This window comes from Theropithecus gelada, chromosome 18, assembly GCF_003255815.1.
Source record: "Theropithecus gelada isolate Dixy chromosome 18, Tgel_1.0, whole genome shotgun sequence".
Classification (NCBI taxonomy): domain Eukaryota; kingdom Metazoa; phylum Chordata; class Mammalia; order Primates; family Cercopithecidae; genus Theropithecus; species Theropithecus gelada.
The window spans coordinates 7,987,223-8,009,085 of NC_037686.1; the positions used below are offsets into that span (position 1 = coordinate 7,987,223).

The following is a 21,863-nucleotide window of genomic DNA, read 5'->3' on the forward strand; positions in this document are numbered from 1 at the left end:
TTAGGGTACATTAAATGTGTGTGTGTCTGTGTGTGTGTGTGTGTGTGTGTGGCTTATATTGTTTTTCAAATCTTCTCTACCGTTAAGTAGTTAAAATAGCTTTAAAAATAATGTCTGGGTACTAATGGAAGTGAAGACGTTTATCGATGTTAATTCGGCTACTTTTTACTAGCAGAATTTAGTTTTTACTTTGTAATAATGTTTATTTTAGGTTGCTTTTATGTTATTTTTTGCATCATCCTACTATAATAATGTTTTCTAGTTGAGTATTTAGAAAAAAACTAAAAATGTTGTAAGTGGTATCTGTATATCACTTAATTGAAAATATCTTCAGAAAAAATCTTTCATGATGGCATTTTATTAGGTTTCTTTCTTTAAAAATGCCAGAGTTCAATCCAAAACTTGAAAATCATAATTTAATGTTAAAGATGATATTGTTAAAACTATTATGCAGATTCTTTTAAGCAATCGTATATAAATCTATTACAAGTTGGTAATTTTCTTTGCCAACTATCACAAAGCTGTACCTTGATTTTGTAAGAGTTAGTTACATGTAGCCACAGGGTAGTACATCCAGTAAATTTCATTGGAATCTTAAAGTGCACTAAAAGGAAAAATATGTTAATAATAATACCTTAAACTTCTACAGTAGTTTTAAAATTTGTTATATAACATTTAAAGCATGTAAGGGAATACCTGTAACATAGGTAGATTATGAAGTTTGAAAATAAAATGAAGAGCTGTGAACCCCCTGCACTGAAGAATGGGCGTGTCACCAGCACATTAGCACTGTGTTTCAATTTCCTGTTTGCCCCGTGATACTGATGAAACTCTTCCCCTTCTATAGGTGGCCAACACAACAGTGGTCAGTATAGAATATGAAGAGTAAGCAGTCTTGTCCCCATTGGCAAATAAGAAGAGGGAGACCTAGGTAGACTAAATGATTTTCTTAAGGCCCCTGACTTGGTGTGATCCTTTTCTCCCTCGAATTTCATTCTGGGTCTCCTCTCCTAGCACAAGGGCATAATACCCAGTCCTGAGTCCAAGAGCCATAGTGAGAGACACAGCTTTGCTGCTGCATACACATGTGGCTTGGCCTGCTTACTAATTACTGATACTCAGACAGCAGTCCAGGGATTAGACTGCTCCTTGAAATTAGAAAAACCAGGAGAATGAGGTGGCTTTGGGATAACTGTATTTTTTCAAATCTCAAAAATTGTCCCGTCTAAAACCTGTAAAAGAAATCATGCTGTTGTTGATAGTAGTTGATTTCTCTTTTTAAAAAAAACTTTCTTACTTGCCCCATATTTGTCTTCTCCCCTCCCAAGTTTGTTCTTAACTATATACATTCAAGAAAATTGGCCAGGCGTGGTGGCTTACGCCTGTAATCCCAGCACTTTGGGATCACTTGAGGTTAGGAGTTCAAGACTAGCCTGGTGAACATGGTGAAACCCCGTCTCTACTAAACATACAAAAAATTAGCCAGGCGTGGTGGCGGGCCCCTGTAATCCCAGCTACCCGGAAGGCTGAGGCAGGAGAATTGCTTGAACCCAGGAGGTGGGGGTTGCAGTGAGCCAAGATCGCACCATTGCACTCTAGCCTGGGCAACAAAGCGAGACTCTGTCAAAAAACAAAAAAAAAGAAAAAAGAAAATCACGGTCTCAAGAAACTTTAAATTGTGGGAATGTCCATGCAAAATTCTTCATATTCTTTGAGCATGGGTTCTCTGGTCTACCAATTGGGAATCATAATTACTAACCTCATAGGGCGGGATTCATACACTACACTTGAGCTCTCATTATTGTATCATCATAGCTATTCTTACAAATTTTAATTTTAATCTGGCTCCCCTCGCTTCCTGAACTATTTCTAATGTTCATCAAGAAAAACCTGCCACACCCTTGCTGTCACCCTCTCAACCACGTGTGTCTGCTGGTCAAAATGCCAAAGACCCACCAGGCAAGAACTCTTTCACTCCTTTGTTCCTATATTCTTATTAAGCTTCCTAATTGTGTGTGAGAATGTTGTGGTTTGTGTATAAGAAAGAAGTGGCATCCATATGCAAGAGCGTACGAGTGCCCACATTTAGCAAGTCTGTGTAGACCATAGTTCTTCAATCTTAGAGTAAATTGCATGTAAGACTTTATTTCCCACTCTTTCTTGATGCTGGCAGTCGGACCAGGAGGAAGATGCAGAGCTCAAAGCACAGGTAGAACATTAAAAACAAAACAACAACAACAATAAAAAAAAAACAACCAGTGTGTGATAAGTCGTTGTTTGTCTACAGCATTCAGATCTTTCAGCATGCTCTGTAGCTGGTTACCATGTTGTTGGTGCAGTGTGTAGGTTGGCATTTGTTCCCTTGATGACTGTGTCCCTTACTTTTCCCTTTCTTCTCCACTTTTTTCAGAATAGTCTGATTAAACGAATAAAGGGTGAAAATGTGTATGTCAAACATAGTAATCTTATGTTAGAGGTTGGTATTGGTATATACCAGTGCATGTTTGTGTGTGGTGTTTTTCTTTTAGTGTAATACCTCTGGGCTTGTACTGTGATGCATGAACTGTGTGCTCATCTGTTAATAAGTGGGGATGACTTCTCAGCTTTTGATTCCTTATTCTCTCCTAGATATAGATCCCTTTTCCTGTATGTATATTTATTTTAATTCTCTCAGGATACATGTGAATGGTACTCTTTATAGTTTACCTTCCAAAATTCTTTTGGTATTCATGTTTGTGTGAACTAGATTTTTTTTTTTTTTCTGTTTCCTTTCCATGGGAAAATCACATTTTCACCAGAGTGTTTGTGGTAGTGCCATGAGCCTTGATCAAAATTTTGTTTTATTTTGACTACTAATAAGATTGACATTACTTTAAAAGCAAACAAAAGAGCTGAAAGGAACACACATGTGAAACGTTGACTGTTGGATACTTTGTGTTCTGAATGTAGGAGCTAGAAAAAACTCAAGATGACCTGATGAAACATCAAACCAACATTAGCGAGCTAAAAAGAACCTTCTTAGAAACCTCAACAGACACTGCCATAACGAATGAATGGGAGAAGAGGCTTTCCACCTCCCCGGTGCGACTGGCCGCCAGGCAGGAGGATGCCCCCATGATCGAACCACTTGTCCCTGAAGAGGTCAGTAGTCAGGCTTGTGGTCAGATTCACATTCTGTTTACCTGCCTTCCTTCTCTACAGGGTGTGGAATTGCACTTGACAAGCTTCTGGGTAGAAAATCTCTTTTCCTACCTATGTTTAACCTGAGCTGAGATGCTCAGTGCTCCAAAAGAAAACTGCAAAGTAAAATGATTAAAGTGGCTGAGGAGTGAGTAATAGCGTCAGATGGTTCTTAGGGCGGGAAGCCACAGGGAGACTATCATGAAAAATCAGCTGATTCTGACCATAAACCTAGATTTTATAACTGAGAGAAATCAGGGTATTCTCTTCATGATTGATACTTTTTCCGCATATGCTTTCTACTTTTGCATTGACAAACACTCTGAATACTTATTCTCATCAGTTCTAAGATGAGGCCCGTTGAGATTGTTTGACTAAATGATAACGTGAAGTTGATAGCATTTCAGGACAATTTTACTCTGAGATATTACACCAGGATTTTATTGATATAATAAGAGTTTTGTTTGATTTTTATTTATAACTGATTATTTTAATTGATTTATATTAAGTTTTTTGTTTTTTGTTTTCGAGATGGTATCTTGCTCTGTCACCCAGGCTGGAGTGCAGTGGGGCGATCTTGTCTCACTGTAGCCTCCACCTCCCAGGTTCAAGTGATTCTCCTGCCTTGGCCTCCCAAGTAGCTGGGACTACAGCTGCCCTTCACCACACTCGGCTAATTTTTGTATTTTTAATAGAGATGGGGTTTCGCCATGTTGGCCAGGCTGGTACCAAACTCCAGGCCTTAAGTGATCCACCCACCTTGACCTCCCAAAGTGCTGGGATTACAGGCATGAGCCATCGCATCTGGCCAAATTTATAATCAGTTTCTAGTAGATGTTTTATGGGGAAAGTAGTGGCCAGAATTTTTTTTTTTAAGTAAGGTTATTTCACACACTTTGGCTGTACATTTAAAGAGATTTTTTTTTGAGACCGTTTTTTTGTGTGTTTGTTTGTTTGTTTGTTTGTTCTTGAGATGGAGTTTCACTCTGTCGCCCATGCTGAAGTGCGGTGGCGTGACCTCCACCCCCTGGGTTTAAGTGATTCTCCTGCCTCAGCCTCCGGAGTAGCTGGGACTACAGGCATGCACCACCATGCCTGGCTAATTTTTTTGTATTTTTAATAGAAGTGAGATTTCAACATGTTGGTCAGGCTAATCTCAAACTCCTGACCTCAAATGATCTGCCACCTCAGCCTCCCAGGGAAGCTCTTTTTAAATGTACAACCAAAGACTCTGAGGATTCAGCTGGTATTACTTCAGGGCTCCCATTGTGTGGGAACCAAAAATTACTGTAGTGCTAATTTGACTGTCTACTGTAGGCACCATGTTGCTTTATCTCTGTTTCAAAAAAAGTAGTTTTTGAAAACTGCATCTTTTTTAGCATTGTATTGGTTAACCTCCTTTTCTGTAAGATCACTTTATCGGGAAATATTTGTTCAGGAAACGGACACAGAGTAGAACATTAAAACTTAGGCTTTGGTGAGAGAAAAATTCTTTAAACAGTGTTCTATATGCAGTGCTTAAGTCCTTGCAGTAAAAATAAGAATTAAATTACACTTATTGTTGATCATGTTCTAAACCTTTTAAAGCTGTTTATCAAAAGTAATCAAGAACTCACTCTCACTATGTTCATGACAATCCCAAACCTAGCTAATAAAAAATAGGTCTATGTCCATTTGAATTACTTAAAAAGGACCCTTTTATGCAGAATAAATGAAAAGTACAATTACCAACATATTCTTGTACCATTAAACTTCAGTTCCATTCAAACTACTGCATTTCAAGGGACAAATTTCACATTCAGATTGATTTAAATAATAGTCCTTACAATATTAAGTTATGCTCCCATAAATTTTATTATAATTGGTTAAGTTTGGCTTACCCTATTTCTACTATCTTTTGGAAATAATTTACTGGCTGTAAAGATATCAGATACTGGATTAAATTACAAAAACACAAACTAGCCACCCCAAACAGAACAAAGCAAAGCAAAGCTAAATGCTAAGTAATGGCCACTTTGAATGAAAGGTTAGGGAACAACGTAGAGAATTTAAAGGGTGGTGCCAATAAACAAGGGAACTTCATAAGTCTAGGTCGTTAGACTAGTAAGATAATTTTTTTACATCTGTAAAACCCTAAACGTGAGAGAATTAACATTTGATAAGCCCAAGGATGTTAATAATTTAAGGAGTGTTTTGAATATACTGAACTTTCCCTGGATATTAATGCTTTTTCTGTGTTAGTGCAGAAAAACTGGAGAAGGCCAAGAAAGGATTTTTTCAACATCATTAAGGAAGAAAACTATGCCCTCTGCAGAATGGCAAAGTAGTTTGGTTATTTAAACTGGAGAAGAGCAAAGGCTGCTGTCCTCACTGCCTTCAGCGTCCGCGGGGTTGTTTTGCAGTCCCTCACTGCTCTGTCACACTGTGAATGGAGACATAGCAGAAAGAGCTTGACTAGATATAAAGAACGCGTTAGAAGCAGGGCTGATTAACTCTGCTTATCAAAGGAGCCCTGAAAAGCATCTCAAAGGAGCTTCAAGTCCCAGGGGAAAAGGGATCTCTTTAGGTGTCAGGGTGCTGTGCTCCCTATGGCAGCAGGGCCAGGCAGAGTGACCTGTCCTCTCTTCTACTCTTCTCCAGGACCCCATAGTCATCCATGATACCGAGTTTATACTCCAATCGAGGGCCCTGTAGATAGCCTTCAGAGCAAACCAGAAAGTTCTTTTGCTCTAAATTACTGCCAATTTCTATATTAAAACCATAGTTTCTGTTATTTTTGTGTGTGAAAAGCACAAAAGATAATTTTATCCTTTTTTTAATCCTTTGTATGTTATGCACGTAGAAAACATACTGGTTTATAAATATATAACCAAAAGATTTTTATTTTGGAGGGGATATTTTTTAAAGTAAGTTACTAATTTGATATTACTCTATTTTGTAATAAAGCCCATTTCAATTAAACAGTGATCAACCAGTTTAGAAGGAAATCCAGTTACTTCTAAATGGAAATATTTAACTTAATTTTAAAAATTGACATCTCTAATAAAGTAGTGGTTATTTTGTGTCAGAATCAGAAAGAAACTTAGATTTGGTGACCCCAAACTTATGACATCCCAAAGCTTAGTTGGTTCTGTGTTTGTTTTTTTTTTTTGTCTCAGTGACAAAATGGTATTTTGAAGAAAAAAACCTAAAGATCTTTTGAGTTTTAATCTGACCATCTTTTTTCTTTGTTTTGTTGTATCTATAGTAGTTGAATTGTTATAATAATTATTTCTACAAAATGCTACCAATTTATGAACAATTCAAAGAAAATTATAGTTAGAATTATATACAGCAAGCTAATAATGATGATTATGTCCTGAGAATTTTATGTTTGTTTCGTATATAAAATGGAAATTTGATTGCCGATTGTTTCAAGTTTCAGATATTTGAGTTAATAGCAGACAAGTAGCAAGGATGCCCCAAAGCAGCAAATAATATCTAATTCTCATTTGCTTTAGAAAATAGGCAAATAAACCCACACACAGGGCCCACCAAACATAGGAAGGGTAGAAGGGTAGGCATGTGGTATGTGCAGCGTGCCCAGGTACATCCTCTGTCCACAAACCCTTCCCATGACAGGCTTTCATGATGCATCTAAGCCTTGTCCATGTTAGAGTTATATTCCTTAGTGGTTACTTGAATACCAAAAGTTTCCAAAACACAATAAAAAAGCAGTACCTACTGGTATGTATGCTGCGCCAATATTGTCCTCTCTTTTATGTGAGTGCTAGTTTTACAGGTGTGTTCACTGTACAGTAATTCCTTAAGCAAGACGATTACTATAGTCAGTTCCCATGATTTGCAAATTCTATATTTGCAAATTTGACCATTTCCTAAAATTTATTTGTAGAAACCTTTAATCACCCGACAGGAAATGACACTGTTATGAATTTTATGTGCCAGTATAGGGCCTTGTTTTCCAATTATGATATTAAGATTAATAACTTATAATGGTTAAGTAACTAAATGAAATGGTTGGGCTATATATCTGACTATATCCTAACCCCTAATAAAAGTGAATCTTTAAATCACCTTTTCTTTATCAGTACCTCTTCACTTCTCTATTTAACTAGACTAACTATATTGGGAGGTTGACCATATATAGAATTACATTTTAAAATCTACTCCCTATGTTACCTGTTTATGTTATTGGACATACACAGTTTGGAATGTAGACACTGTTAATATTTTCAATTATAAGACATAGGCATTTTTTAAATTAGTTGGTTTCAGACACCAGGATATGCTGAAAACCACTGTTTTGCTGGGGGTTTTGTGAAGCTTTTATCTTAGGAATAATATTTAGTTCAGTGATGATAATTAGAGACCTAGCACTGTTATTCTGAAAACTACCTATAATTTTGACCTTTCCTTGCTGTTTCTCATTTCTGTTTGCAAAAGAGGCTATGATTAAAAGCAAAAAAAAAAAAAAGAAAGAAAACAAAAAAGGAAAAGAAACAAAATCCACATTTAATGATTCCACATGGTACATTTTATCTTTTCCAATACCATCCTCCAAAATGCAGCGGGACAGAGATTTTTTTTGTTTTTCTTTTTGTTTTTGTTTTCCTCCTCTGAAAATGGCTTGTTTCTCATTAGAAAGAGCCATTTGAGAATGATACTATCAAAATCTGTCAGTAGGTCCTGCAGAATATTCCAATGTTCCCCTACAATCTCTTGCAAACAAATGATTAAATGTAGTACTGGTAGATATTTAGACAAAAAGAAATTTTAAATAGTCCTCATAAAATTACATTGTTTGTAATGATAAGATGTATTTTAAAAGTTTCATTTGTCTGGAAACTTTGAGCTTTCCATCGTTATTTTTAAGTTAATCTTCCAAAATATCCTTTCTGTCCTTGCTCTGTGAAGTTGAACGCTTGGTTCAACTTAGGCTTGGTAGCTAATGTGTTGCCACCTGAATTGTGCCTATTTAATACTAGAGAAAAAAAACAAAAAGTAGTTAAAAAGCAAAAATCTAATTCCTAACATGAAATACTTAATATTTCTTAATTTTTTAGGTTAAAGTATGAATTGATATACTTAATTTTCCAGCAAGATATTTTGAAATTCACTTTAAAAAATTATTAACCATGTTATAAAAGTTCAAATAAAGCCATTGAGTATTTTTTGTTTTCTTGTGGGACAGTAAATCAATTCATGTAAGTATAACTGGGTTTATTTAAATTAGCAGCTAATGTGGTGACATTGTGTGCATTTCACTACTGTGTAACAGGCAGCACCTAAATAGGGAATACAGTAAGATGCTTGTCAGAAATAGAAGTCAGGCTTAATTCCTAACTTAAATTTTTAAAAAATTTCTTAATGTTTTATTTTAAATACTCACTTTTTAATACCAACATAAACATGGTTTAAATGCCAAGAATAAATGCCTTTATATTGTTCTTATATGTTCTGTGTTTGTAGAAATGAAGAACATTTGAGTTATATAAACCCCGAAGTTAACCCCAAAGTTTCAGAAAATCTGAACTCTTTGGAAAAAACTAAATTTTGAGGTAGTTTCAGATCATTTTTCAAATGCATAAACAATAATTTACTCCTGCAGGAAGAAAATGAATGAATATTATGAGGATATATGAGATGATAGATAGATAGAATACAATGAAAGAACTCCCTTCCTAACTTGCCTTTTTGGAAACTGTCTACTTCCTCTTCTCCAACCCAACCCCCTTTATTCAAACAGACCCAAGAAGAAACAGAGATTTCTGAAACAGTTATATTTTTGCAGCAAGGAAGCGCTCCATTCCTTGAGTCTCAGGTAAAAACCAAACATAAAGGATTTTCCAGAAGAAATTGGTCTTCAGACTTCAGTGTCATTAAAATGTTTTTAGTTTTTATTTTCCCTTTTAAATTTATCTTGTTTAAAACCAAGGTAGGTACATAATTTGGAGTTAGATTCTGGGGAAGGGAAAATTGAATTTTCTTAATATTTTAGTTAGCAGTTATGCATCATTTCTTTATGGCTTCTAATCCAAGCTGATTTTCCTCTGTATGTTGTCATTGACTTACTTTTGAATAATAATCTTGCTGAAATGTTGTTTTCTTGCCTGTTTTTACCTGTAGAGTGGTGCTAATTTAGATGATGTTGATTGATTGTGAAAGTTCTGAATTCTTATTGGTTTCCCCACTAGCCAAGTGTGATAAAGAAAATGCAGGAAGGAGACTCTGCTGACTCTGTGGTTACTTCTCGTCAAATAATTTTCCAGAAAACTGTCCCATCAACCCTAGAGGTTATTCTTTCCATTCATTTCATTTAATCTCGCAATAACATGTAGATCAACCTGTAGTGATTTTTTTGAAGGCACACGTATTTCTAGATTTAAGTTTTCAGGCTGTAATAAACACAAAAGTTTCTAGAAAACATCCTAGTTTAAACGTAAACCAAGGCACTCACCTGCTCCTGGTTTGCTATCTCTTCCCTCTGTAATCTGTGAAGCTATTAATCTACCTGGTCACATTGTGTTCTGCCTCCCTGAATACAAGTTTCTTAGCTTTCATTTCTTTTGCCTTACTGGAACTAACACTAGAGAAAGTGAGAGAGAAACTTCTGAGACAATGAACTTCACTTGTAAATAAGATTGGAGCAGGCACAGTGGCATGTGCCTGTAGTCCCAGCTCCTGGGGAGGCTGAGATGGGAGGATCACTTGAGCCCAAGGGTTCGAGGCTGACCTGGGCAACATTAAGGAGACCCCATCTCTTTAAAAAACAGTAAGACTTGAACAATGTACAGATCACTACAAGAGGCTCTAATAGTGTCCCTTTTGTGGGAAGTATTTCATTACAATGCCTTGAACACAGTCACACTCAATATTTATTGAATAATAAGTGCTATCATGGATTCTATTCTCTATATAAGGAAACACAATTTACAAATATGGAAAATACTTACATAAATTTGTAGAATGTCGGGAAGTTCTTTGTAAGAACAATAGTATATGAAGTATAGATTATATTTAACGAGGAAAAGTTTTTATCCCCACACACGTAAAGCTAAGTAACTTGTAGAACAACATCAATAATGTTATTTAATCTTGAAATATAAAATGATCCAAAATTTATCATAAGAACAAATCTGTTCTTCAAAAAATGTACTGCAAAGTATGTTCCAGTTTAAGTAAGTTGCAGCTCTACCTACCGAATGTATTCTGAGCTGAAGTTTCTAGTTTATCATTTCAGAGGAGAAGAGATTGCAGCCATAATTATTAGATAATAACATGAACACTGTACAGTTCCATCACAGACCTGCATGTAGCACTTGCCCTGGTTTTCTTAAAGGGTTCTTATTTTAGAAATGAGATACCATCAGAATTTCTAATTTAGCTTTTATATTTCAAATATAGGGCACAGAGGATTGGGTTATTGTAGACAAAATACCAACTGAGGTAGTTGATGGTGATTCGAAAAAGATTGTGACTTACAAGGTGGTGACTGTGAGCAGTAGAACTGGTGACCTCCCAGCCGACATATTAAAATCTGGCACTATTAAAATGCATAGCTTCGAAGACTTGGCTCGAGAAATGCAACTGAAAGAAGACAGCAAACAGAAAATATACACTCTAGGAAAATCCTATGACACTGTCTCCGGCAGAATTGTTACTATGACTGGGAAAGCTAAAGAGGGCGAGCAAGTGGGGCAGCCCTCCACTATGGAAGCACTTCAGAAAATGGAGAAAGAAATGTCAGAGTCCGTGAAGATCATTCCCGGCCTGGAGTATGAGGTCCTGGAAGCCCTCGCTGATGAGAAATCCAAGAGAGGACCCGAAGTGCAGACAAAGCGGAAATTGTCCGAATCCCTGGCGCCCATCAAGGAGGCTGAGTCTCGCCGGCAGAGTCCTGAAGAAGATGACCTCGAGAAGGCTCCACAGCAGGAGAAGGACGTGGCTGTCCTCCCTGGCCTGGAAGGCAGACGCTTCAGCAAAACAGAGCAAGTGCCTGAGAGTGAGGTCTTAAAAGTGGGCCTCTTTGGTCCCCGAAGGAAGAGCCTGTCCGAATGGAGATATTCCCAGGAACCAGCCTTTACCGTTGCTACTGCTCATTACGTTACTGAGTCGTCCGCCTCCCGAGTAGTGGTAACCAGTGTCGCTCATTGGGGCCACAGTTTGCAATTCCAGCATGACAGTTTTTGAGGCAGTCCCCTTCCACCCCAAACCTTTCCGTTTCTCTTGCTGCCTGGCTTTATGTTGACAGCAGCCAACCCAGCTTTTTTATTTTTTTTCATGGTTAAATCAATACTGCAGTGCAAAGTCAGCATTAAAACACTTTCCATTTTATTTCCAGCTCCCCGTCCCCAAGATGTGATAGTGCTGCTGTGGCTTGCAATGAAGGGGAAAAAAAAATTATCTGCTTAGATCGGCGCCACCCTGATCCTAATAACTCTCTCTGCTTTAGCAAACAAGAGCAGCTGGTCACCCCAGTTTTCTGTTTTATTTCCCATTCTTTTCTGTTTCCAAACTCTCTGAGATTCCTTCATTCTTCCTCCTTCCTGTCTCTGCCTACGATTTTGTCTAACAAGCTGTGAATGTTTATGTGCCTGAGTTTGTGTCTCTCTTTTGTGCTTGACTCTGCCTTTCTTTGTTCACTCAGACTAAGCAGTCTTCTGGGGAAAAGCTCATGGATGGCTCTGAAATCTTCAGTTTATTAGAGTCTGCGCGAAAACCAACAGAATTCATAGGAGGGGTTACTTCTACTTCTCAAAGCTGGGTTCAGGTGGCCATTTGTTTTCGTCCTTGGTGTTTCTGAGTGTGCCCACGTGCCTTTCCTTCCCCTTTTTTGGGCGTGTGTGTGTGTGTTGCATCCAACTGGCTTTTGCCTTCAGCATCTCAAAGGTGTCTTCACTTTACTGTCCTTTGTGCCTGCTTGGCATATCTGTCACATGCCTTTAGTTGTATCTCAAGAATGTACTTCAGATATTCAAAAGGCGATCATATTGAGACTTTTTAATGGCATTTAATTTCTAAAGGCATTATATCTCACCAGTTGAGTCTAAGAAAGCAGCCAAAACCAACGTGAATGCGCAGCAATGCTTTGGTTTTTGTTTTGTTAATTGCACTTTATCCTGCCTTCTGTTTGTTTTGCGATATCCTGAAGCCGCTGCACAGGTTCCAGTGCATGCAGCAGTGGCAGGGGCAGGCATCAGAGATTCCGGTGGGAGGAATGAAAGCTCATTGATATTTTTTGTCAGTGTTCCTGGTTATAAGCACTTGATGCTGGCTTTAGACATCCTGGCGAGTAGCGGCTTTTGTTATTTTCTGACCTGCGGCTGATGGAAGGTCACACTGATGCCATAATCTCTTCCCATGCAGAAAATGGAAACCAAGACGGAGTCCAGCGGAATAGAGACGGAGCCCACCGTGCACCGCCTGCCGCTTAGCACTGAGAAGGTGGTGCAGGAGACCGTGTTGGTGGAGGAGCGGCATGTGGTGCACGCGAGTGGGGATGCTTCTTACTCTGTGGGAGACAGTGGGGATGCTGCAGCACAGCCCGCATTCACGGGCATTAAAGGGAAAGAAGGCTCTGCCTTGACCGAGGGGGCTAAAGAGGAAGGAGGAGAGGAGGTCGCTAAAGCTGTCCTGGAACAGGAAGAGACAGCCGCTGCTTCCCGTGAGCGACAAGAGGAGCAGAGTGCAGCCATCCACGTTTCAGAAACTTTGGAACAAAAACCTCATTTTGAGGTAACTAGTAGTTAATGTTACTTTTATCACTAAAATAAAACTGAGATAGGATGCCTGGAAATTTAGACCAGCATAAAGGTGGAGCTAAGTTTAATTTTCGGCCTCTCCCATGTGCAGTGTGTTTCTCCTCTCATTTCCTTCTTTCATACCTATTAGGAGTCTCCATGCTGATTTCCAACTTTGGGGTCACATGCAAAGATATCTCTTAATTATTAATAGTATATCTCCAGGAAACGGTTTCTACTCTCACTGAAATTATTATAATTGGCAGTAAAGTTGGGAAATGCAAGGTTGGCCAAGATACTAGAAAATGTGATACATTTATTTCTGATCAGTGCACTTTTCCAGAAGCACCAAAACTATGCTTGCCCAGGTCCTAAATGCCAGAACTTTATTCTTTATCCTCTTTTATTGAGATTCCTTAAGTATTTGGGGGAGTTAATGTCTCATTTTTAGTTTTTTCTTTCTAAGAAGTTATTAAACGGAGAACTTACTTTTTTCTTATTGGCTTTAAAATGTTTTTCTTTACTTAGAGCATTTCATATAAAAATGCTATAAGAGTCCAGGAGACTGTTGGACATGTGCATGTTGTATGCCTTGTTCCCCAGCTTACTCTCCACATAAACATTTATTGCATACTAACCTGTGCTTATCACTACCAGAGAGGAAAAGGAAGAAAACAGTGTGTTCGTGCAAACTAACAGCCACTCTGCTTACTTCCCTTTGGCACAGTCCTCAACAGTGAAGACGGAAACCATCAGTTTTGGCAGTGTTTCACCAGGAGGAGTAAAGCTAGAAATTTCTACCAAGGAAGTGCCAGTAGTTCACACCGAAACCAAAACCATCACATATGAATCATCACAGGTTAGATGTTCTGTGAAGACAGAGCCCTGGCTCCTCATTTCACCCCTCTGTGGCCTAGTGTGTTTACATAGAATTGCACGATATTTAATTCATGAGACTTAGAGGATCCAGCAACCAGACCATCTCTATTAAAAGTGATGCAATAATGGTCATTTTATTAGTGATCAGGGAGCAGCAGGTGACTTGACCAAGTCTTTATGTGTCTCGAAGTGTAGAAAAAGCCTCAAAAACCTGTTTCCCTAGCTGCAGAGAAAGAAAAATATTCACTCACCCATCCACCACTCACATTTCTGAAACCTTAGTTTTTTTAATGACAGTGATCTCTGGTTGCCCTTAGTTCTTGTTCTTGGGAGCAGCTCTCAGACTCTGAAGACCACATTGATTATGTAATAGGAGATAGTGAAATTGTCGTAATGACTTAACTAACGTAGTCAACTTCTGAAGAGCAGGTGTGAGCACCTGGATGAGGGGTCTATTCCTCTGCTGCCTTAGGTCGATCCAGGCACAGATCTGGAGCCGGGCGTGCTGATGAGTGCACAGACGATCACATCTGAAACCACCAGTACCACCACCACTACGCACATCACCAAAGTAAGTGGAGTGAGAACCCAGGAGAGGATTCCGTGAGAGTGAGCTGGAGGAAGGTGCTTGTTCAGAACTCCTCACAGGTTGGGCTGCACAAGCACAAGGTGGCTTGACGCTCAGGATGCCGGGATAGCTGCTAGGGCAGCTTTTACAACCCCTAGATTTCTGATGCACTTGTCCTCATGGCCGAGTTCCCCTTTAGGAGTATACATTCTGATATCCTAAGCTTAATGCTTACTCCGGCCCTTGGCGTGTGGTAGGTGTTCCAGAAACACAGGCCATCCAGACCCAAAGGCCTCCACTCTGTCCTCACCTCTGGAATTAAAAATGTGAAATAACTGCCATAGAATTCTAATTTCAATTCTCAAAGAATGAATGATGTCACTTAATGCCCTGTCAGCATCTTCTGCCATTTCCCCCCACTGACCCATGATGGTTTCTCCCATTGAGTAAATTCATAAAGCTTCTCTTTGTGTCTTCTAGACTGTGAAAGGGGGCATTTCAGAGACAAGAATCGAGAAGCGAATAGTCATCACAGGGGATGCAGACATTGACCATGACCAGGTAGTATGTGTGAGATGGTAAATACCCTGGCAGAGAAGCAAAGAAAAACCTGTTGGCCCTACAGTCTCAATGCTCTTCCTCTAGTCCAGCATGTATTCCGAAAAAAATCCCGAATTAACTTTCCAATATGTGATTTATGATTCCTTTTGTAATCATTGTACCTCATTTGTAAATTGTGGATATAGATCTAGCTCGTAAGTCTCCACCTCGCCACTGATCATGCATGTTCCACCTCCTTTTTGTTTCTGCCCTTCTGTGATTTCCCGGGGATAGGCGCTGGCTCAGGCAATTAAAGAGGCCAAAGAGCAGCACCCTGACATGTCAGTGACCAAAGTAGTGGTCCATAAAGAGACAGAGATCACACCAGAAGATGGAGAGGATTGACCAGAGGTAAGAGGTGATGCCGATTCTCTAGGCTTGCCTAGGCTGGCATGAGGCATGGGTACTTCCCTCTCATCCTTCACCTGATCCCTCCTTTCCTCTGTTCTCTCACTGGCATTTGTCGGGCTGGTTACCAAGAGGATGGAGAATTGGTTTATGGGTTTCTCTCACATGTAGAGCTTCCATTCTTGTGGAGTTTTTGCATGCATTGCCAGTCAGAGGATAAAGGAAGAGCAGAGTCTATGCTTGTGTGGTCTTCCTGGCATTCCCTTTTATTCCATGGCCTGCACTCTTTCATTATCCAAATTTGTAATGTCAAATTTGATTTTACTTGCCATGTGGCCTAATTGGAACTAAGGCAGTTTTGCTCTGAGAGGCTCAATTTGTGTGTTCCAAATACTAGGGGAATAATACATACCCTTTTCTCCTTCCGAGGGCAACATTATCCCATCGTAAGCTTTCTCTTCAACTATGTTTGATTATAGCCTGTTTATGCTTTGGTCTTTGGTTTTGTTTTTTGATTTGAAAGCTGAGCACTCACTTTCTTTTTGGATGTCTTACATTTCCTGTATTCTTTGGGATGATTTTTCTCCCTAGTGTAGCACTGTCTCAGGAGGAAGCAAAAAATGCAGCCTTGTGGTCCTTTAGAACACACATGCCTTTCCGGTGGTTGCTTGGCCAGCGCCATGAGCAGACTGTATCATCTGTGTGTACACAGACTTGTCATGCATACTAACCTGCCGTGCAAGATCTCATGGGGCCGTCAGCGTTTCTGAGCGGGCTTTGAATGCTGAATGCAGCAGTCGAGCGACTTGCACAACTTGGTGATGTGATAAAACGTTTAAGAGATTTAATGTATCAGTAAGTTCTCTAACATTGGTTTAAGAAACAAATTGATGTGTGGCATCTCTTAAAAGAGAAATACAAAAACCACTCATTTTACTCAAATGAATAATATATTTTGGAAGATAGCAAAAAAAAAAAAAAAAAATTCTTCCATGAGCTTCAGCCACGTGGGCATTGTTGTAATTACTTAAGAGAAAGCATATGATTGGCAGTGACTTAACGCTGGAATGTCGTGGCCTCTTGTCCAAATGAGCATTCGAACCTCCAAGATACTTTTTTTGTGCCCTTGATCTGAGAAAATCTTTCCGTTGTTTTCAAATGAGTAACTAATCCCATCTCTTTCTTGCAGGAATAACTTAGCTTGCACATGAATGCAGTCATGCAAACCGTTAGGAAAACCAGAGCCTATATGGAATTCCCTCTTCTAACCCAACTGACTTGTATCTGTCCATGGAAAATTTCAGTCCAGAAGAATTGACCTTGACCATTAATAAAGACACTGGCAGAGAGATCTTCCCATAATAAAGCAATCTGATTCAGCATCACTAAACTGATAATGCATGAAGCAACGATAAAATTACAAAAGAGCAGCATTTTTAATTTTCACAAAATGTCTCCGTTTTCAGCTATACCTGCACGTTCATAACCAACAATATAAACCGTGATCTCATGTAACACATACACAATTCATGCCTTTCATAGTTTATTATTATTAAAGTCTAAACAAAATTGCAATTTCTTAGGTAACAAACCTTTTGTTTACAATTAGCGAAGATTACCCTCAAATGCTAGAAGCTGTCTAGGTCCGTCCGGTGTGTCAGATTTTCCCCAGGTTAGATGTGCCAATAACCAAGTTTATTCAGTAAACAACTTGTACTTGTTTCATCTGGTTTTATTACTCTCACCCATAAACATTAATGACTCTCTGACCCTCTGGAAATATTTAACGCTTCCAATCTTGCTTTGTGTATCTCATTTAATTTGTTATAAGGTAGTACTGATTTTAGCATATTAATGCGATTTCTTCCTTGTTGTTTGCTTTGGTCTGTGTTCAATCCGGAGAGCTTTTCAGAGCTCCCTAACAAGTCCTAAATATGTAAATTGTCATTATTTTGGGAAGAAAAACCTGTATTTTTGTTAGTTCACAATATTATGAAATTTCACTTCAGGAGAACCTGCTGGGCTTCCTGTGGCTTTGTTTTCTTAGTTTCTTTTTCCGTGTATTTTTTAATTAATTTTTCTTCTTTTACTTGAAAAGAAAGTGTTTTATTTTCAAATCTGGTCCATATTTACATTCTAGTTCAGAGCCAAGCCTTAAACTGTACAGAATTTCCACTGTAATTAAAACTATTTAGTGTTAGTTATAAATAGCCTTCACAAAGAGAGATTCTCCATTAAACAGTCACCTGCATCACAGCCCATGGTGAATGTATGTTTCTGCATAGCGAAATAAAAATAGCAAATGCACTGAAAGCTCTAAGTTTGTATGTTTAATAATTTCAGTATTGTATGTGTTTAGTCCAGAAGTAATATTTGCATGACATCAAAGGCCTCATCATCTGCACTGTAGAGATATCCTGTCTTTACGAGATTAAAAAAAAAAAAAAACCACACAGAATACGCAGTGTGCAGTGTCTGTACCCTTTGAGGGATTGAAGATGGGAACAAAATACATATATTTAAAGATTTGGTTGCCTGACAAGGCTTTAAAAGATACATCATTGAATCGCATCCTCGAAGTTTTAGGTTTTTTTTTTTTTTTAAATAAGAAACAAGGCTCTGCTATAAAACAGGGCTGCTGGGTTGCTCAGCCTACAATCTCATGACCTATTTTAACAATCACTGCCTCTGTTATCCATTTCCTTCATTATATCCACCTCTTCCCAGCATATCTATTGCTCTGTTAAGTCAGTGTCCACCCTAGTTTTTTTAAAAAATCAACATGGAGTCTGGAATGCGATTTCGAAATTGCTTCTAACTTACAAATGAGTGTTACACGTTCCTTCCATGCTTTTTTTTTTTTTTTTTTTTTCGTCTTTCTTATTGCTTCACATTAACTGATATGGGTGTTTACTCGTAGTAAAATTGGACTGTTCAATTAAAAAAAAGAAAAATTTTTGTGGCAGGCCATCAGTGCATGTAAAATTGTGTTCTCAGAAATGACATTTATTTTGACAAATAGTTCTTATCAAAGCTGTGTAGCTCTGAAGGAGGGTGACAGAAGGATCTGATCCTCCCCCATGAGTGTGGCTATTAACACACGCATGCATGCACGCATATGCTCTGCTCAGGAAATGGGGATGGGACAGCAGAAAGACGGGCTCCGAGGGGCTTTGACATGCACTATCTCGACATCACTGCACTGTTGCTGGTACAGAACACCTTCCACTTGGTTTAATACCACAAAATTTCAGGGACATTAAAAGACATCTAACTTGATAACAAGAGGTCATTTCTAAGAGCAAACCTTACAAAGAAGTTGCTGTGAATAAAAACAACATTCATATGGGTGTTCTATTCATCCTGTTACGTGAGCCAGAAACCTGGGAGACTTGGGCCCCAGTGTCTTTCTCGCCCATCATTTTCCCAGCCTGCCAATGACATTTCTTCACTGTCTCTTAAATCTAGCCAGGACACTATACCTAGATTATTCCAGTAGCTCACTGACTTGTGTTCCTGCATTCTTACCCACATCATGCCAGTCCCTTACACTGTAGCTTGCAATCTTTCAAGAAATACAAATGTAATCTTGTCACCCTTGTGCTTAAAATGTGTTTTTGGCTTTCTATTGCTCATAGTACAAAGGCCTCAATTCTTTTTTTTTTTTTCTTCAACTTTTAGATTGAGAGGGCACATGGGCAAGTTCGTTGCATGGATATGTTGCATGATGCTGAGATTTGGGGTATGATTTAACCCATCACCTAGGTAATGAGCATAGTACCCAATAAGTAGTTTTTCAACCCTTGCCTCCCTCCCCCATCTCGTAGTCTGCAGTGTCTGTTATTCCCATCTTTGTGTCCATGTGTGCCCAATGTTTAGTTCCCACTTATACATGAGAACATGCAGCATTTGGTTTTCTGATTCTGCATTAGCTCACTTACAATAATGGCCTCCAGCTGCATCCATGTTGCTGCACAAGATGTGATTTTGTTCATTTTTTATGGCTGTGTAGTATTCCGTGGTGTGTATGCAGCACATTTTCTATCCAGTCCACCATGGATAGACACACCTGGGTTGATTCCATGTCTTTACTATTGTGAATAGTGCTGTGATGAACATATGCATGCATGTGTCTTTATGGTAGAATGGTTTATATTCCTTTGGGTATATCCCCAGGAATGGGATTGTTGGGTTGAATGGTGGTTCTATTTTTAGTTCTTTGAGAAATCTGCAAACTGCTTTCTACAGTGACTGAACTAATTTACCTTCCCACCAACAGTGTATAAGGGTTCCCTTTTCTCCGCAGCCCACCAACATTCTTTTTGTTTTTGTTTGTTTTTTGAGATGGAGTCTTGCTCTGTCACCCAGACTGGAGTGCAGTGGCGCTATCTCAGCTCACTGCAACATCTGCTTCCCGGGTTCAAGTGAGTCTCCTGCCTCAGCCTCCTGAGTAGCTGGGATTACAGGTGCGTACCACTCACGCCCGACTGATTTTTGTATTTTTAGTAGAGACGGGGTTCCATCACGTTGGCCAGGCTGGTCTCGAACTCCTGACCTCAGGTGACCCGCCTGCCTTGACCTCCCAAAGTGCTGAGATTATAGGAGTGAGCCACCGCACGTGACCTTTTTTTTTTTTTTTTTTTTTTTTACTTTTTAATAGCCATTCTGAATGGTGTGACATGGTATCTCATTATGGTTTTGATTTGCGTTTCTCTGATGACTAGTGATGTTGAGCATTTTTTCATATGTTTATTGGCCACTTGTATGTCTTCTTTTGAGAATTGTCTGTTCATGTCCTTTGCCAACTTCTTAGTGGGGTTATTTTTTGCTCGTGGATTTATTTAAGTTCCTTGTAGATTCTGGACATTAGACCTTTGTCAGATGCACAGTCTGTGAATACTTCCCCCATTCTGTAGGTTGCCTGTTTACTCTGTTGGTAGTTTCTTTTGCTATGCAGAAGCTCTTTAGTTTAATTAGGTCCTACTTGCCAATTTTTGTTTTTGTGGCAATTGCTTTTGAGGACTTAGCCATAAATTCTTTGCCAAGAAAGGCCTCAGTTCTTCTAAACTGGCCTGAAGCCTTGCATGGACTGGCTGCTCCCCACCTACTTCTCCAGCCACAGATGCAACAGTGTGTCCGCTTACTCTGGGATCCCTGTCCCCTCCACTGCACTGGTGAAGTGCTGGAACTATTCTCATTCCTGTTTTACTGGGCCCCAAATTTTGTAGATCTGAGCTCAAATGTTCCCTTTCTGATTTTACAGATCAGCTTTCCCTATTAGATACTTTCAAAGCAACATTTTTATTAGAAAATTTCATGATTGTAATTTTTATTTATCCGCCCAATTCTTTGAATGAATCTCTTCTGCATGCCATGGGTCTCACAGATGGCCCACATCCAAACATATTGCCTCCATAAGTGGTGCTCAATATTTGTATGAATGAATGAACAAATTGATAAAGGTTACTTTGCTAAGATAAATTTGAAACAACAGTTTTTTTCTGAGTTTTCTCTGAAGCCCAGCAAGTGTGGGGGAGTGGCTCCCCATGGAAACAGTTCCTATTTCGGGTCCCTCAGCAGCTCTCATGATTATGCCATTGTCACTGAGTCAGTCTCTAGGAGTCACCCCCTCAGTAAATATGGTTTCTCCCAGAGATCTGGCATTAGACAGGACGGGTTGGGTTCAACTCTGATTAGAAGGGGTTACACATTAGTTCACGTGTACTGATGTCAGCCTCCTCCGTTCAGTTGACATCCGGTTGAGGTCTGTAATTATTGAGCTCTAAACTTTAAGTATATTTGAAAGTGGTCTTGGAAGCTGGAATTGCCCTATTTCAAAGAGTCAAATTGTAAATTTCACTAGATACACCATTTGTGAATAATGGAAGTCTTAACCACTTCATAATATCTTTCTTTCTCAAGGTCATTAATTCTTCAGTCTGGGCATAGCAGAGGTAACAGAGTAAGTAATACAGGCTTAAAACCCTGGGGTTAGTTTCGACCCCTTTATTTCCTTTGCAATGTGAAAGATGCGTTACATGTAACCTTCCTTTACCATCCTACTTTAAGCCCTCATATCTCTCACCTGGACTGTTGATCGGCTGCTAATTGGTCTCTAGGTTCCGTTCATCTACTACCACCACCCCACCCCGACCCTCGCCCCCCGTGCCCCGAGTTCTTTAGGCTGCTCATTTGTCATTCTTAAAGGTGCCATCATAACACAACTAAAAAATCCTTTGGGGGATATCCCCCACTCATTCCCTAAGGCTCAATTCTGAACTCCTAAACTTGAGTTAAAACTACGTATCATCCTGTTTCCCACCTTTCTTTCTGCTGCATTATACAAGATGAACTTTATACTTCTACTAACATGACAGATACACCAACAGTCACAGCAGCATTATTTACAGTCAGTGGTGAAAACAGCCCAACAGATGAATGGCTAAACAAACACACAGTGGAATCTTATTTAGCCATAATGGAGAATGAAGGTTTTTCTGTTTTGTTTGTTTATTTGTTTTGAGACGGAGTATCACTGTTGTCCAGGC

At 39.1% G+C, this 21,863-nt stretch overlaps 1 protein-coding gene across 3 annotated transcripts in view; it reads left to right on the forward strand.

Annotated features, from left to right (window-relative positions):
- Positions 1-16,941, forward strand: part of EPB41L3 (erythrocyte membrane protein band 4.1 like 3) — a 149,845-nt gene extending 132,904 nt beyond the window's left edge. The window contains exons 15-23 of one of the 3 annotated variants that reach the window (XM_025365079.1): positions 2,174-2,209; positions 2,950-3,141; positions 11,828-11,950; positions 12,547-12,915; positions 13,648-13,779; positions 14,272-14,370; positions 14,848-14,928; positions 15,202-15,318; positions 16,505-16,941. In XM_025365079.1, coding sequence (XP_025220864.1) covers positions 2,174-2,209; positions 2,950-3,141; positions 11,828-11,950; positions 12,547-12,915; positions 13,648-13,779; positions 14,272-14,370; positions 14,848-14,928; positions 15,202-15,312 — 1,143 coding nt within the window. In that variant the 3' untranslated portion in view covers positions 15,313-15,318; positions 16,505-16,941. The remainder of the gene's footprint in view (positions 1-2,173; positions 2,210-2,949; positions 3,142-11,827; positions 11,951-12,546; positions 12,916-13,647; positions 13,780-14,271; positions 14,371-14,847; positions 14,929-15,201; positions 15,319-16,504) is intronic. The other 2 variants (XM_025365080.1, XM_025365081.1) reach the window with 2 other exon arrangements.
- The last annotated feature ends 4,922 nt before the right edge of the window (positions 16,942-21,863 follow it).